Source organism: Megalobrama amblycephala, linkage group LG4, assembly GCF_018812025.1.
Source record: "Megalobrama amblycephala isolate DHTTF-2021 linkage group LG4, ASM1881202v1, whole genome shotgun sequence".
NCBI lineage: Eukaryota > Metazoa > Chordata > Actinopteri > Cypriniformes > Xenocyprididae > Megalobrama > Megalobrama amblycephala.
In genome coordinates, this window is record NC_063047.1 from 49269845 (window position 1) to 49288072 (window position 18228).

The following is an 18228-nucleotide window of genomic DNA, read 5'->3' on the forward strand; positions in this document are numbered from 1 at the left end:
GCAAGTATCGAATATTTTAACTAAATGATAAGCAGTAAAATCCTCTTACTGAGTGTTTTGAAATGAGAGACTGATGGTTCTTTTCCTAGTTAAATGACTCTTTTCCATAGATTCATTCCCTGTACCCATTTCCGGCTTCATTCTGTCACTTTCCATCTTACCTATGTACGAGTGATTGTGTTTGTGATTTAGTTAATAAAACTTGTGCACAATACATATTTGGTTCTGACTCACTGCCTGCAGATAAATTGTCACTTAAATGATCTTGATCTTGTTACACGTTCTAAGCGCTGTAAATGCTAAGAAAAAATTATTTTTCTGTGGTCATGAAAAATTCCCTTTTCTTAGAATTAATTAATAATCAATACTGAGTGTTCACAGGATAAACTGACTGATTGTAATGTTAATGTAGCTACATCAAGTTAATCTAATTAACTGATTCAAATATTCATAATTAATCATAACTTATGAATAATTATTAAAGGGTTAGTTCACCCAAACTGAAAATTCTGTCATTAATTACTCACCCTCATGTCATTCCAAACCTGTAAGACCTTCGTTCATCTTCAGAACACAAATTAAGATATTTTTGCTCAGTGAGGCCTGCATTGACAGCAAGATAATTAACACTTTCAGATGCCCAGAAAGCTACTAAAGATATATTTAAAACAATTCATGTGACTACAGTGGTTCAACCTTAATGTTATGAAACGATGAGAATACTTTTTGTGCGCCAAAAAAACTAAATAACGACTTTATTCAACAATATCTAGTGATGGGCGATTTCAAAACACTGCTTCATGAAGCTTCGAAGCTTTACAAATCTTTTATTTCGAATTTTGTTTTTTGTTCAGAGCGTGTACTGCCAAAACTGCCAGAGTCACATGATTTCAGTAAATGAGGCTTTGTTACCTCTTCAGTGTTTCGAAACGCTTCAAAATTTCAATGGTTCACGTGACTTTGGCATTTTGATACACGCTCCGAACCAGTGATTCAAAACAAAAGATTCATAACATTAAGGTTGAACCATATGTAGTCACATGAACTGTGTTAAATATGTCTTTAGTAGCTTTCTGGGCATCTGAAAGTGTTAATTATCTTGCTGTCAATGGAGGCCTCACTGAGCCATCGGATTTTGATGATTTGTGTTCTGAAGATGAAAGAAGGTCTTACTGGTTTGGAATGACATGAGGGTGAGTAATTGACAGAATTTTCATTTTTGGGTGAACTAACCCTTTAATATTTCCCCTTTGAGCTAATTTGCTACATCAAACCAATCGTGTCATCAGTTTCCACGCTCCTTCTGGTTTTTGATTTGGTGGTTGTCATAGAAGTCACACTGCAGAACTGCGGCTCAAGTATTCGGACACTGCCAGAATTTGGTCTGAGGTAAAACTGTCAATGGTCATTAATCGACTGTCTGCGAACATGACTAGTGATCAAAGTCTTCAGATTTTGGCCCAGGATCAGAGGAATCTATTAGGGTTCACAAAATTTGTCTTAGACAGCCAAAACCCTCAGTATGAACTCAGCGAATAGTTATACATCATCACACTATAGGCCCCGCCCACTGGGACTTTTAATTGCATGAAACTGCATTTGTTAAACCTTTCAATGGAGTTCATAGTATAAAATTTGACTCGGGAAATAGTAAAATTATTTTTATGGCACAAAATGAAGCAATGGTACAATCCTAAATAAATCTTCAAACAATTAGAATGAAGCACTCAATGATTAAACACAGACACGGACTGAACATTATTTACAGAGTAGAAATAATAATAAAAGATGTTGTTTCAGCATACTACAGGTGCAAACCCTATGATTCTTTACAGTGTTATTTGCTTTATATTTTTAAAAGGAGACACAAATATATCTGAATGCGTGATGTCAATGTCAGAGAGGTCAAAAAACTTAAACTAAAATCACAATGATAAAACTTGGGAAAGAAAAACAGACATGTGACAGTGAATATTCATTTGACCGATCAGTGATTTAGAGGAAGAGATGGATGGTGTTACATTTACAAATGAAAATTTGAAGTAGGCACATGTTTATTTAGTATAGACAACACAGGTTCTTAATCATTTGAGATGAAAGATGGAACCTAAGAGGACAGTAAAAGGTAATAAACACTGCCATTAAGTCTATACACCGTCAATCATGATCAAAGCCAATTTAAATCTGAAACAGCAGCTAGCATTTAAATGGTAAATGTCTATATTAAACAAAGTTAGTCCATTTAGCTTGCATCAATAACAATAATAAAACTATTTCAACTGCAATCTTTGTAAATAAGAGAGAATAATGCCTTTACATAATGTAGAGAGAGAGAGAGAGATCTGCAAGGAACTGGTTCAGAAAGTCAGTTTATGTATTGAAAATAACAAAAAATAACCGTTTATAAAGGATTTTGTTGTTGTTGTTGTTGTTGTTGCTGTTGTAATAACCAACCAAATATATTCTAAATCATCAGGCTCTTAAAGTGAATTCTGTGTGAATGGTATAGTTGATCAATGCAGGTGTTTCCTAAAAATAACATAAAAGAATTTACTTATCAAAGACGCTAATTCAGAAGTCTGCAATCATTTCTGTGCGACCTCTGTAGGTATAAATAAAATATTAGTATTCATTTACAAACTGGCAACCTGTCCGTATTGCACATAAATGGTGACCAGGCAGGAACCACCAACTTACAGGAACGGTTTCCCCAAAATTTTATTTACTCACCCACGTGGAGGTTTTTTTTTTTTTTTTTTTTGAACACAAACTAAGAAATTTAGCATTATAAAGGAGGCTGCTCTTTTTCATAAGCTAACCAAGCTCACAAAAAGACAATAAATCACCAATAAAAAGCATAAAAATAATCCATATGACTCATGTGCTACATTCTTTATCTTGTGAAGCCATACGACAGCTTTGTGCGAGGAACACAGCAGAATTTAAAAGCATAGCTCACCCAAAAATATCATTTATTCACCCTCATGTGATTCCAAACCCTTAAGAATTTCATTCATCTTTGAAACACAAATGAAGATTTTTAATGAAAGCAAAAACTTTGACACCTCAAAATGTTCATAAAGAGATTGTAAAAGTAATACATATGAATCCAGCGGTTTAATCCATGTCTTCTAAAGAGACTCGATCACTTTATATGATGAACAGATTTAATTTAGTCTTTCATTCTCATTAAACATTGATCAACGCACATACATAGAGCACATCAAACATGGTAAACAAAACTCAACTTTACTCACATGACGCCTGAGAACAAACCTCATTGATTCTTGTGCATCAAGCAAGTATATTTTGTTTTTGTTTACAATACTAAATTAAATTTAATCTGTTCATCATATGAAGTGATCGTGTCTCTATAAAAGACTTGGATTAAACCACTCAATTCATATGGATGGATTTACAATATCTTTTTGTTGTAATGCGCTAACGTTTTGGTTGTTTGGACTTTCAGTAGAGGGACACAAGACGGATGAGAGAATACTAAAAATATCTTCATTTGTGTTCTAAAGGAACAAAAAAAATCTCATGGGTTTGGAACGACATGAGGGTGTGTAAAAGATGACAGAATTTTCATTTTTGGATGAACTAGTCATCATTCACTGAAAATCTGCTCCTGCAACAGTTAGAAAATCTCATTTGCACTTCCACCTATTTAGGCTTCACACGTGTCCAGGTTTGACAGGTCTTTTTTTTGTCTTGTAGAACAGTGTTTCCCCATTTAGCTCATTAGTAGAGACTCCAACACCTGAAATAGGTGTGTCAGATTATAAAAAATTAATAATTAAAAAAGTGCAGTGTTGTCATGTCATATACACTGCAAAACATCCTGCAAAAAAACAAAACAAATTTTTTTTTGTGTGTTTTACGGAGCCCAGCACATGACATGCAGGGGAAAAAAAAAATTTGTGCGTACGATTTACTAATTTGTTCCCTCAATTCATAAATCGTACGCATGAATTCGTTCCCTTGATTTGCTAAATCATGCACACTATTTATAAATCTAGGGAACGAATTACCAAATCGAGGGAAAGAAATTGTAAATCGTGTGAAAATTGAGGGAACTAAATAGTAAATCATATGCACGATTTACTTTTTCCCCTGCATGTAATGTGCGGGGCTCCGTAGTGTTCTGCAGAAGAAAGAAATTTATATGGGTTTGGAATGACATGAGGGTGAGTAAATGGTGTTTTTAATTTATTTATGTATTGACTATTTTGTCAAGAAACGCTGTCAGCAACTTTATTAACTCTGTGTATTTTTGTCAGGAACTGCAAAAACTGCTGCACATATGCTGTTTAGTGTTGGATGCACTAGCTATAACTAAAAGTGTGATGCACGTGCATCTCAGTGAGACTGGACTGAGACAAAATGCATCCCAAAAAAGGGGTGTAAAAATCCAAAATCTGTGATAGACATCAGAGAAAATGGATCCCTAGAACAACCAAAGTGACCGTTTTTAAATCAACGGCTCAGACTCGTAGAGCGCCACGTCCAATAAGCTCTGTGGTGTCGTTATCCGAGGGGTGACCCTCCTCATCATCAGTAGCTTCATCCGAGTCCTCTACGGGTGAGCAGTACTCATCCTGGCCCAGGAGGGGCACATCATGCTGCGGCGTGTGCGGCAAGCACTGTGCGGAGGTTGTTACCGTAGCCGCGGCTGCCGGGGACGTTACGGTGGAGGCGTAATTGGGAGGCGGGCTGGAGGAGGCAGGAGACGCAGGGTTGGATGAACGAAGGAGAGGGGTGCGCTCAGAATCTGCCTCACTGATTACTCCTTCCTCTTCCTCGCCAGCCTCACGCGGCCCTGCCTCTTCCTCAGAATCTGAAGACTCAGAGTGTTCTGGGTTGGGACGGGTCACGCGTTGCTTGCACACCGGGCAGGTTTTCTTGGTTTGGGTGAGCCAGGGGTCCACACACCTGCAGTGGTAAGCTGAATCATGGGAGCAAAAATAATCAGGTTATGGTATTCTGAACAGGGACAAAAATGAACTCTACCTAAAAATAACTCATTTTTATGATTGTTGTCATTTCGCTGATGTGGAAAACAATGAAAATCCCTTCTTCCCTGACTGCATCAAATTTAAGCCAGACTCACTTCTTACAACAAGCATCGAGAGCCACTAGGGGTGGGCGACATGACCAAAATCTTATATCACGATATAAGTATTTTTTTTTTCATGATAATGACATACACTTCCATTCAAACGTTTGAAAGTTAATGCTTTTGAAAAAGTCTCTTCTGATCACCAAGGCTGCATTTATTTGATTAAAAATAAGAAAAAAAAAAACTAATATTGTGAAATATTATTACAATTTAAAATTAAAGTTTTCTATTTGAATATATTTTAAAATGTAATTTATTCCTGTGATCAAAGCTGAATTTTCAGCATCATTACTCCAGTCTTCAGTGTCACATGATCCTTCAGAAATCATTCTAATATGATGATTTGCCGCTCAAGAAACATTTATTCTTATCAATGTTGAAAAGAGTTGTGTACAAACAGTTGTTTGTTGTTTTTTAAAGAAATGAAAGAAATGAATACTTTTATTTAGCAAGGATGCATTAAATTGATCAAAAGTGACACTAAAGACATACAAAAGATTTCTATTTCAGATAAATGTTTATTAGGCTGCTGTCACTTTAAGATCGAATGCACTGATCTAATATACTGATACACGTGTGCTTTCTTTCTTAACTGTTTATGTTCACTTAAGACATAAATTACTGTGGATATTTGCAATGATGGGCATTTTGACTTTCATGCCCAATAAGGCGGCAAAAAGATTCAGTACTCACACGCTCTATGAGCAGCGGCATCATACGAGCATGTCTCTCAGACAGTGCGCACATAATATACCAAAATAAGTTCTCTTTCACTGCTTATAGCACTTCAATGGTTTAAAATCACTTGTTTTTATGATACGAAATGACGGAGCAGCATGGGTACGTCACGTGAGAGTAACCACGATAGAGACAATAGTCCAAAATCTCTACCGGTTGACAAATCAGTTTATCGTGTATACCGATATATCGGATACCCCTAAGAGCCACTATGATTTTTGTGGTTTAATGGCAGAAATGTTCGATCAATATTAAGACTAACCCCAAGTCGATATCTACATCACACCATTTAAGTTAAAGATAGTAAATACCACATGCATAATTTCTGCAATTAAATTTATTTTACATAATATTTACTTAATTAGTATTCCCTTGCTGTATTTGAATTAATTTTTCCCCTTGATGTATCAAATTCAAGCCAGACTCACAGTGCCACTTCTCACAATAAACACCAAGACCCACCGTGATTTTTGTTTTCTTCTGGTGGCTTAACGGCAGGATTGTTTCTCATAAGGATTTATGAAATTTAAGAAGACAATACAAGAAAAAAAAAAAAAAAGTTCCGAATAGTGGTCAACCGACATGGATTTTTTTATAGGCGATGCCAAAGCCAATATCTTAGAGAGTAGGGTGGCCAATGTGTGTGTACTTGTTTAACTATACTTGTGAGGGCCAAATGTCCTCACTTATATAGTGAAATATTATGAACACTGACTAGTGAGGTCCTCAGTAGTTAAAAAAGCTTATAAATCGACCAAAACGTTTTTATTTGAATCTTGGGTTTTGCATATGTTTCTGTGATGGGTAGGTTCAGATGTAGGAAATATCATTAACCTGATATAAAAATCTTTGGAAGTCTATGCAATGTCCCCACTAATATACGAGAGTGCGTGTAAAATATTCACTCACTTATACCATTTCCAATCTGCACTAAATATTTCAAGTTGTTTTCAAAATCACACAAATCAGAATGAGCAATTGTAATGTCAAGCTAAAACATTTAATTACTTTCACTTTAACTTTGAAATCCATACTTTAGATATGCTTATTAGACAGAGGATAAAAACAACACAGATTCAACTAAAACACACACTTCTCTCACACAGATGATTGAGCAGCTCACTTACCATGTGAACACGGCAGCACTCTCAGCTTATCTCCCTCTTCATATTCATCCAGGCAAATCGCGCACACATCATACTCATCACCTGAGAAAAACATGGCATTACTGAAGTGTTAGATGGTCCAGCAGAACAATCATGCTTGCTATCAGAACCCATCAGTCTTTGTTCAAGTATATGATGTATACTCCTACATATAAGATTACAGTGCTGCTTTTTATTCTCTTTAGAGCACCTAAACATGATTTTATGGAATAGAAAATAGCTGAACTTCTATTATTTGTGACTAGCAGTTGTAATACGTTTCTTAAGCTATGCTATGGAATTTTTCTTAGACTCCAACTTATGTTTGGTTTGCGAACCTGGCCATATGTTGGACTTTTGGACTATTTCCTGTGGTAATAAAAAAGTATGCTAGATGCGGTCCATAGAGCTTATATTGCATTTAACCCAGACTAACCCATTAATAAACTCTTTTTCTCACCTTTAACAAACTTGTGAGTGGGGATTTTCTTCAGCTGTTCTTTGGAGAGTCTGTTTTTCCGAAGTCTCTTCCTGTGCTGCACGCACCGCACAATCTGGACCAATCAGAAGGAAGAACATAAATTATCACCCACCAATGAACGCATAATTGGCTCTTTTCTAAATCCAAAATAGCTGCAGACCTAGACAACATTTTTGGACATCATAAGGGCGCGGAAGCTATTATAAGATACTTTTTTCAGTACTTTTGTATTTTTTTAAAGGGATAGTTCACCCAAAAATGACAATTCGGTCATCATTTACTCCCCCTCAAGTTGTTATAAACCTGTATAAATTTCTTTGTTCGACTGTACACAAAGGAAGATATTTGAAATAATGTTTGCAACCAAGCAGATCTCGCCCCCCATTGACTACCATAGTATTTTTTTCTGCTTGGTTACAAACATTCTTCCAACAACTAGTACACTAGTAAATCTTACAGCATTTCATATCATTAGAACCAACTGTAATCTCATGCATGATTCTTGTACACATTGAGGGGTTTATAAAGAAGTCATGGCAGCACTGACCAGTATGATGACCATGACGATGATGATCATGCCCACGACTCCAGTGAAGGGGATGAGATAGTAGGACAGAGGAAAGGAGAACTCAGGCTTCAGAATCACATAGGCCCTGCAGCAAAGAAGGTCAGCAAAACGTTACGCACACAATAACATGCATAAACAAACTTTGCCCCTGAGGTTGGTAAGCTGAATAAAGTCAATCAAAATGTGTGTTCCAGTCAGAAGTCTGGACATGTTTGGACATGATTGTGATGCTCTCTGATTGAAATTAGATTTTTACACAAATTTAAAATGTGCTCAAGCATGACTTTTTGCAACAAATGACTAAATATAAACAGTTTTCACTTTTTTCTTCTTTTCTTTTTAGTAAGTGGATGAGTTGGAGAAGATGATAGTTAAAGAAAAGTAAACAAGTCTTTTTCACTGGAACTCCTCCTATAATGTAAACTACACAAAGGGAGGCAACTTTGAAAAAGTTCAAACAAAAGATATGACATAAGATAACAATAGATAACATAAGATAACATTTTGATTTGTTGACTATTTCCAGTCACTGCATAATTACAACATCAGGGCTCGACAGGGCAAGCATTTTACTCACATTTGCAACTAAAAATAGACGTGTGCGCAGGTCTTATAAGTATCTTAAATGATATAACAAAAGTCATAATTATCATTTTAAGAGGTCTTACATTTCGGGGCTGGAAATAGCGATATGGTTTAATTTGATTATTGCAAATTAAACCGATGATTTCATTAAATAAATGTGAGATATGCACTTTCAAAGTAAAAATGTGGCTCTGTTGCCTGTTTTACAGGTTTGCGGTTTTAGAGCAGTTTCCAATAAACGAATACAGTGCATTTAAGCCAAGCGATTGCTTATGATCTACTGTTGATGAATTATGACAATGTTTATTTTATGGTGTTTGTATTGTAATATGTTTTAGAATATGTTTTGACCACTTACTACTAGACTAAAAGTATAGGAATAATAACAATTATAAAGGAGTAGGTGAGTCCAAACGACTGGTTGTATTTATGTATCTATCTATCTATCTGTATTGCATTTTTGTGTAAGAATGTATGTAGCCGGTTTTATTCTCACCCTTTCTCTGGTATGATAAAGCTGCGCAGTATTTGAGAGGCATAGTAGCTTGTGAACACAGAGGGAATCTCGATCTCCTCTGCGATGGTGTCTAAACAGAAACAAAACAGATTGAGGATGATAAAGTATGCGTCTTACAACAAATGTCTCAAACCATTTTGAAAAGGACTGTATTGATATTTCAAAAAAAGAAAAAAAAAAGGCCAGTCTAATAATACTCTGATTGGTAGTTGTAGTTGCAAAGTTACTTATAGTTAGTAGAATGTCTAAAGTGGACCATTGAAATCAAGTGTTACCAGTGTGTCTTATTTGATTGTTTTCAGCTATATCAGTAAGAGTGTAGTATTCTCAATAACATTTCACCCACACTCGGGACAAATTCTCTGTGGGCCTACCCATATCTACGAACATTAAACAAACCTAGGTGCACATGCGTTTATTACCCATAATTGTTCAATACAAGCAGTGCATGTGTGTTTCAATCTCACCATTGCTGTATCCCATACTGAGAAGTGAATTAGAGTACATGTTGTGAACTATTGCTGCACTGAAACCGGCCCTCTGTGCATGGAGCACCTATAAGACAAAAAAAACACCAAAACAATATTGCTCACTTCTTATCGACTAGACAAGTATGGATGCATGACATTTCTGTGGCCATATCAGTCTGTGATATAGTTAGCACTTTTTAAAATATATATTTTTAATTCATATACTTTTTCCTCAATGGCAGTTTTTTTATTTTTCCATGGCTGACTTTATGATGGCTGCTTTGTCACTAGATAATATACCCTTGTGAAAACGAAGTGTGCTTAATTACATTAAATGTGCACTTAGTGTGCCTGAAATCTTAAAAGTATATTTAAAAAAAAAAAACTACATGCAGATTATATATTGCTGAAATAAAAGGGCACTTAAGTGTACTTAAAGAGAGTACTTTCATTACTAATTCTTCATACACCTAAGTACACTTTTAAAATGTGCACTACATTTAAAGTTTATTTATTTTAAATGTACTAATTTGCAACTTCATTATTACAACTGTGTAATTACAGATATATTTAAATCCATGACACACAAGTTTCAATAAAAATGACATTTTTTTTTGTTTACCATAAATGCTTGTGTCAGTCCATTTGGCAGTACACTTTAACCATAAACAGAAGTGATTATGAAGTTACATATAAAGATGTACTTAAGTCCTACTTAAATTTGTCAAAAAAAGCACTCTAAAGTTCAGCTAATTGCATTTAATATAAATTTAAACTATAATATATTTTCAATTAACATGCAATTGTCTGAAAACATTACATTCAGTTTGCACTTAAGTATATGCTTTTAAAGTATATTATTTCCTTAAGTTCTCTTTTTAAATTATGCTGAAGTGTACTTCTTTTTCACAAGGGTATATTGCTTAAAAAATATAAGTCAAACATATAACTTTACATTTCAACTTTTATAACCCAAATTTTGGAATAGCCTTGCTGTGCAGGAACATTAACCTTGATATCAAAGTTACAGTCGTAGCGTCGAATGAGGACGATGTATTTTGTTGTAGTGCTGTTTGTAGTGGGATCGGAGGGTGTGGGAGAAACTGGAGGAGGATCTATAGGTATGCAAGCGTTCAGAGGACTTGCTTCAACCAGCACACCCTGGGGGAGAGAGAGAGAGAGAAGTCAGACACTCTCATGCAGTTATTTTAGCTACTGTGTAAAACTACAAGTCCAGCAGCAGGGATTCATTACCGTGAGTCCATCTTTTGGCAGAGGAGAGCCAAAGAGAGCAGGCAGATCTTCGAACAGCATGGAGGTCATGTTACTGTAATGCTGCATGGAACAGAAAAGAGGCCATTAGCAAATGCGGAATAAAGACATTATAAAGCAATCAAACAACCCATATTATAAAATTAATATTGATTGTAGAAAGGTAAAGTGTGTAGATTTTGTGCAACCAAATACTCGACAAATGTACTGTACTATATACAATTGAAATGCCTATAAAAGCAATTAAAGCCTTAATAATCCTGAAAGCAGACACTTACAGCATATATATATGCCTGACCAGGAGAGGGTGCCAGAGTGAAGCATAAGACAAGGACCGAGACACCCAGAGTCCCCACACACACCATCCTGAATTAGGCTGGGCCCTGATGAGGGGCGATGAAGACCTGCACACAGATTCATGATTTTAAAACCTTCAACATCAAAAACAATGTCTAAAGAAATTAGACAAAGAAAAGGATACAAGAAACAGTTCAATCTGTTAAATACATAGATCACTTTTTTTATATAGCTTTATAACTATGAAATAAATGTTGACTTACAAATTGCACATATCAGCTCATGAAAAAACATTTCTTCCCTCAGGATGAAGTCATGATTATCAGCAGTTTTGTATGTGGCTGATCTGTGCTAATAATAATAAATCTGGAGTTATGAATGATTTTATCTGTGTTATTTATATCACTGCAGTGACCCACTAATGAGCTAATGAAACTGAAGTAGTGACAGATCTTTTCTTCCATTTTGTGGTGTAAATCAGAGCGTAAAAAAAAAAAAAAAAACATGGGAGTTTAAGTGGACAAAAATTACTGGGGAAGTCCAGCATGCGTCACCAGAGAGAAGAATGAGTTTTGACATTTTGATTATACATTACCATATCAAAAGAAATAAAGAAAGAAGAATATTTAAATGCACAGAAGAATCGTTCACAATGCGATATATAAAAAGCATTTACAAAATAGACTGCATGCTGACTTCAATGATCTGACCAAAACAGTTTCCTGTTTTTAAATAGTTTCCTATAGACCAGTTTGGAGCAGACGTCACAGTTACGTCACGTGCAGCTGTGCGTGCACATAGTGGTGGAAGAAAAATAGTGGTAAGAAGTGGAGGAAAATGTAAAAAAAATAAATAAATACAACTGACAAATATTGATTTGTTGTGCCTTTGGATGTCAGAATCCGAGGGCAACAAATATAGTCTTCATTTTTGTAGTATACCATCGATGCCCTTTGCAGCTAAACACAGTTGTTTATGATGCAAGTCACAGACTGGACTGATGAAACCTGCGATGATTAGTCTACTATTAAAGCATGAATTTGACGTAAACAGTAAGTCTACATAATATTCACATATGCAGTTCATAGGGGACATACATACATAGCAGTTACAGCATGAACATTTTACATTTTAAACATAGCCTATAACATTTTTATTTTACAATTCTGACTTTTTTTCTTGCATTTGCGTGTTTATATGTCCCAGTTCGGACTTCAAATCTCACAATCGTGAGTTTATATCACAATTCTGAGGGGGAAAAAAATAATAATAATAATTTCAGAATATAAACTCACAATTATGAGGAAAAAAGACAGAATAACGAGTATATGTCACAGTTCTGTTTTTCCTTCTAAGACTTATGAGATATGAACTCGGATTTGTGAGGAAAAAAGTCAGAATTGTGAGATATAAACTCGAAATTAACATTATTTGATTCTTTTATTCCGTGGCTTCCACAGAATGCTACTGCAGAACTGTCATTTTCTGCCACCAGGCAGGCTCCGCCCACAAAAACCATCATCGCTGTTTGCAAACACAAAATAGGTCTATTCAAACAGCATACGGGGCCGTCTGGCCGATATGTCATCGTCTGAGAGAGCAGAGAGTAGCTTGTGTGAAGCAATGAGGTTTCTTCTTACTTCTAACAAAGAACGGTCTCTGCTTCTAATAAACCAGACGACTACCTACTACTACTTTGTGCGTATTCAACGTAGTGACGATGCATGCTGCCTTAGTGTACTAAACATAGTGACTAAACGCGATCTTTAGAGTGTTTGTCCGTTTAGGGCTGCTGTAGAAACATGCCGGTGCAAAATGATGACTTGACATGGAGGGGGGACCCGCAGTGTATGAAATAAAAACATAATGATTCTTCATGTAAGATATACCACTGAAAACAGTTATATATATTAAATTGCATTTTTGTCAGTAAGTCCTCTTAAACTTTAAGGACTTCTTGCAATTCTCCATCAATAAGTTTGAAAATGAATTAAAGGGTTAGTTCACCCAAAAACTAAAATTCTGTCATTTATTACTTACCCTCATGTCGTTACACACCCGGTTTTTTTTGCCGCACCAAGAGTATTCTCGTCGTTTTTTAATATTAATATTGAACCACTGTACTCACATGAACTGATTTAAATATGATTTTAGTACATTAATGGATCTTGAGAGAGGAAATGTCATTGCTCCCTATGCAGGCCTCACTGAGCCATCGGATATCAACAAAAATATCTTAATTTGTGTTCTGAAGATGAACGTAGGTCTTAAGGGTGTGGAACGGCATGAGGGTGAGTAATAATTGGGTGAGTATTGTAATTTCACAGGTGTAATGTTATAATAAATAAAATTATCATAATGTTTTTAAATACTAATTTTTTAGAATGAAATATTGCAATAGTAATATTTCATATTTTTGCTTTTATTTAGTAATTTTTTGTATTTTTTTTATTTAGTCTTTGTCATTTGTCATATTATTATTATTATTATTATGTTGTAGCCATATTGCTATACAGTATAATCAAAAAGTTTTTGCCAATTTGTGCAGCCCGACAGACAAGCACAGCAAACCAAATCCCAATCTCAATTTTTGTCTACAATAATTGGAGTTACATTTTTCCTCCAAATCATGAAGCGCTGTTTGTTTGTTTTTTAATTATTCTTTGTACACAAGATTTGGTTTTAGTGCTTGACTTGTATTCTCAGCTATTTGCAAAAGTACCAGACACATGAAAAGTGTCTTTCAATGACAGTTTATTTAAACAAACCCCTCTTAACATGAATGCATCAAATCTAAGAGTCATTTCGAGAATTTCACTCTACTCAGCTTTCCAATAAATAACTAACCCATTCAGCGATTTCAAGTGTTACGACACTGTGAGGAACCTGCCGTTTAAATGAGTCACGGGAAGTGAAACAACCACAGGAAGAATTAACATTCTAAGAGGGAAAACAGAGCCTAGAAAACAAACTTGAAACTAATCTCTCTAGTCAAACTGCATTGACCTCTATGAAGCACAACACAGGTTTAAAGCCAGTGTAAAGATCTACTCTTAATGGGGTTAATTCAGAAACATGTATTGGTGAAACCAAACATGAGCATTCAATTCAATAAAAAACAAAACACTAGATAAGACATGAATGCAAGGTGTGCCTGAGAGTCATCCAACATGTTTTTAGCTGGTGGCTCAAATGAGGAACAGTCTTTCTACATTTGCAAATGGGATTTTTGAGTTGTTTCCTGAATAAACAAGAAACTAGGCAACATTTTTCAGCTATGATTCTGATACACAGTCAACAAGACAGATTAATCGCCTACTATTCAGCTGTTTGTCACCAACCTATTAATATCAGTGGCATTTCTTTTGCATGGAAGATTTAACATCACTTTGCCGTTTAATAATCAACATTATTCTACTTAACACTTGTGCGGTCTTCATTAGGACCTTATTTTTTCAATACAAAAAATGCTAAATTTTGATATGATAAATCCTCCAAAAACTGCACAAATATGAAGGAAAAACATTAATAAACAGAGTAAAATTACATTTGTTTTTTTTTTTAAAACAATTTTGTTACAAAATTACAAAAAAAAAACCTTTTTTTTTACACCAACATAAAAACAAGATATCACTCTATTTTTTTATTATTATTATTTGTAGATCTAGAAAGTGTTAACAACTGTACAAAGTTTCATGTCATTTGGACAAAGAGAACATTTTTTTTATTTTAGCAAACGTCATTTGGGGTCTAAAAAGACCCCAAAGACCTTATAAGGGATAAAATAATGAGAATCTCTTAATGTTTATTGCTTACATTAAATTATTTGCGTTGTTTCCTGAATAAACAAGAAACTAGGCAACATTTTTCAGCTATGATTCTGATACACAGTCTGTGGATGGATTAATCGCCTACTATTCAGCTGTTTGGAGATTATTGTCACCAACCTATTAATATTAGTGGCATTTCTTTTGCATGGAAGATTTAAAATCACTTTGCTGTTTAATAATCAACATTATTCTACTTAAAATAGTGAGAATCTCTTAATGTTTATTGCTTACAATACCATGCACGCCTTTTTATGGTACGCCACATGTGAAAACATGTTAATTTTTCTGTTTGTGATGACTACTGACTTCAAGACGTGACATATGACTTTCTTTACGCAATTTATTGCCAAGCCCTGGATAATTGTGAGGAATAGTAAAACGCACAAGTCGGTCAACTCATAGATCAGTTAAACTAGTAATGCTTTAGCAGACTTTAAAGCTTCTGAGCAACAGCACACTGACTTTATAACCAACTATTACAACTTAACAACACCCCACATCTATCATTCTTTAACTGACACACACAGACACAAAATAGGGACTAAAAGAAAATCCCAGAATTCCTAACTATGATAATGTACGAAATACAACAATTGCGTCATGAATCGATCAAACCTCGACTTAAAGGAAGCTACTTAAACTCCTGCTGTCCCGTTGAATATATTACACTACTTCTTGAAAAAACAAATTATATTCGAAAAGTACTTATCAGTGTCATTTGTAATGGAACAACGCCAAGGCGTCAGTTAGTTAGAGGTTTGTAATGGTTTACTCACTGTTCAAGCGACTGCCAGCTAGCTGGCTTATCACTTGTGTTCCTGAGCGGACAGCTAATGTCTTCCTCTCGCGTCGTTGCTTTGATTCAGCTTTAATCGCTGTAACTCGCCGCTTATTCTTCCACAAGTTCCTTCTCGAAGCTCAGAGCTCATTGATCTGTATCGGTTTCACGGGATGCTTGGCTGATTTGACCCTTAGTGGAACTACGATCTCACATTGTTTACAATTCTGCAAGGCCAACAGGAAGTGCGAGAACTGGAATTATCGCGATATCAGTGACTGAGATTCCAAACGAGTGTGCGCGGATCCATAGATATATATAAACATAGATGCCTCATTAGCAGCCGTTTCATGAGATGATATCTGAGCTGCAGCCTAGTTTTAAATGTATCATCTGTTTTACTCAAAGTGTTAGTTCACCCAAAAATAAAACTTCTGTCATTAATTACTCTCCCTCGTGCCGTTCCACACCCGTAAGACCGTCGATCATCTTCGGAACACAAATTAAGATATTTGAGTTGAAATCCGATGGCACCGTGAGGCCTGCATAGCCAGCAATAAAATTTCCTCTCTCAAGATCCATAAAGGTACTAAAAACATATTTAAATCAGTTCATGTGAGTACAGTGGTTCAATATTAATATTATAAAGTGTCGAGAATATTTTTGGTGCGCCAAAAAAACAAAAAACGACTTATATAGTGATGGCCGATTTCAAAACACTGCTTCATGAAGATTGGGAGCGTTATGAATCAGTATATCGAATCACGATTCAGATCGCGTGTCAAACTGCCAACGGCTGAAATCACGTGACTTTGGCGCTCTGAACCGTTGATTCGACACAAAAGATTCATAACGCTCTGAATCTTCCTGAAGCAGTGTTTTGAAATCGGCCATCACTATATAAGTCGTTTTTTGTTTTTTTGGCGCACCAAATTTAAATATGTTTTTAGTACATTAATTGATCTTGAGAGAGGAAATGTCATTGCTCCCTATGCAGGCCTCACTGAGCCATCGGATTTCAACAAAAATATCTTAATTTGTGTTCTGAAGATTAACGAAGGTCTTACGGGTGTGGAACGGCATGAGGGTGAGTAATTAATGACATTATTTTCATTTTTGGGTGAACTAACCCTTTAATTCATGGAATTTTAAAAATGAATTTGACTTTCCAAAAGGAAAATATATATTATCAATTTGTTTTTGTTATTAGGAAAATTTTATAACTAAACTAAATGGAAATGGAGCTTTGAAAGGGTTAGTTCACCCAAAAATGAAAATAATGTAATGTAACCCTCATGTCGTTCCACACCCGTAAGTCCTTCGATCATCTTCAGAACACAAATTAAGATATTTTTGTTGAAATCTGATGTCTCAGTGAGGCCTGCATCGCCAGAAACATATTTAAAACAGTTCATGTGACTACATTGTTTCTTCCTTAATGTTACAAAGCGACTAGAATATTTTTTGCACACCAAAAATAACGACTTTATTCAACAATATCTAGTGATGGGCGATTTCAAAACAGCTTCATGAAGCTTCAAAGCTTTACGAATCATTTGTTTTGAATCAGTGGTTCAGCAGAGTCATGTGAACTAAACACTTATGACAGAACGGAGCCTCGTTTACTGAAATCATGGGATTTTGGCGCGATCTGAACCACTGATTCGAAACAAAAGAATCGTAAAGCTTCGAAGCTTCATGAGGCAGTGTTTTGAAATCGCCCATCACTAGATATTGTGGAATAAAGTCTCTATTTTGTTATTTTTGGCGCACAAAAAGTATTCTCGTCGCTTTATAATATTAAGGTTGAACCACTGCAGTCACATGAACTGTTTTAAATATGTTTTTAGAAGCTTTCAGGGCATCTGAAAAAGGGAGTGTTACTGCTGGCTATGCAGGCCTCACTGAAACATCGGATTTTATCAAAAATATCTTAGTTTGTGTTCTGAAGATGAACGAAGGTCTTACGGGTGTGGAACGACATGAGGGTGAGTAATAAATGACATTATTTTCAATTTTGGGTGAACTAACCCTTTTAAGTTAATTTAGAATCTGTATATTTTTCAAAAAAAAAAAAAAAATATCTTTGCTAAATGAATTTAACATATTGTGATGCCCTTTAATTTTAAGTTCATTTTTTGTTTCTTTTTATATAAATTATTGTTGTTTCAATGTATACAAAATGTGAAAATGTGTCAAGAACTTGCTGTTGAATTCTGTAGTTTTTTAAGTTTTTTTAAAGCCATCCGCCATATTGGAGCGGTCCGTGAACATTTGAGTACAAGTTAACAGTGTCTGCAACTGTAGTTAGATGCATGTATGAATATCTATATATGAAAACCTAAACAAGATGAAGGCGTCAGCTGACAAGACATTAAAAAGTTACCATAGTAAAAGTAAAAAACATTAAAAGCACCATAGTAAA

The 18228-nt window shown here is 35.2% G+C and overlaps 1 protein-coding gene across 1 annotated transcript; it reads right to left on the bottom strand.

Annotated features, from left to right (window-relative positions):
- Nucleotides 1–1646: 1646 nt before the first annotated feature.
- rnf167 (ring finger protein 167) lies at nucleotides 1647–16067 on the bottom strand. The gene is made up of 10 exons (XM_048189750.1): nucleotides 15802–16067; nucleotides 11177–11302; nucleotides 10881–10961; nucleotides 10638–10787; nucleotides 9624–9711; nucleotides 9136–9226; nucleotides 8034–8139; nucleotides 7466–7559; nucleotides 6988–7068; nucleotides 1647–4948 (listed from the first exon to the last, which is right to left on the bottom strand). The coding sequence occupies exons 2-10, from the start codon at nucleotides 11261–11263 to the stop codon at nucleotides 4488–4490; spliced, it is 1239 nt and encodes a 412-aa protein (XP_048045707.1). The 5' UTR covers nucleotides 11264–11302; nucleotides 15802–16067; the 3' UTR covers nucleotides 1647–4487.
- Between the last annotated feature and the right edge of the window lie 2161 nt (nucleotides 16068–18228).

Coding starts and splice junctions, on each gene's coding strand:
- rnf167 (XM_048189750.1), bottom strand. CDS start 11,263: ATGGTGTGTGTGGGGACTCTGGGTGTCTCGGTCCTTGTCTTATGCTTC. Junction 10,788..10,880: donor TGCCAAAAGATGGACTCACG/GTAATGAATCCC, acceptor TCTCTCCCCCAG/GGTGTGCTGGTTGAAGCAAG. Junction 4,949..6,987: donor AGTGCTGCCGTGTTCACATG/GTAAGTGAGCTG, acceptor CCCATGATTCAG/CTTACCACTGCAGGTGTGTG.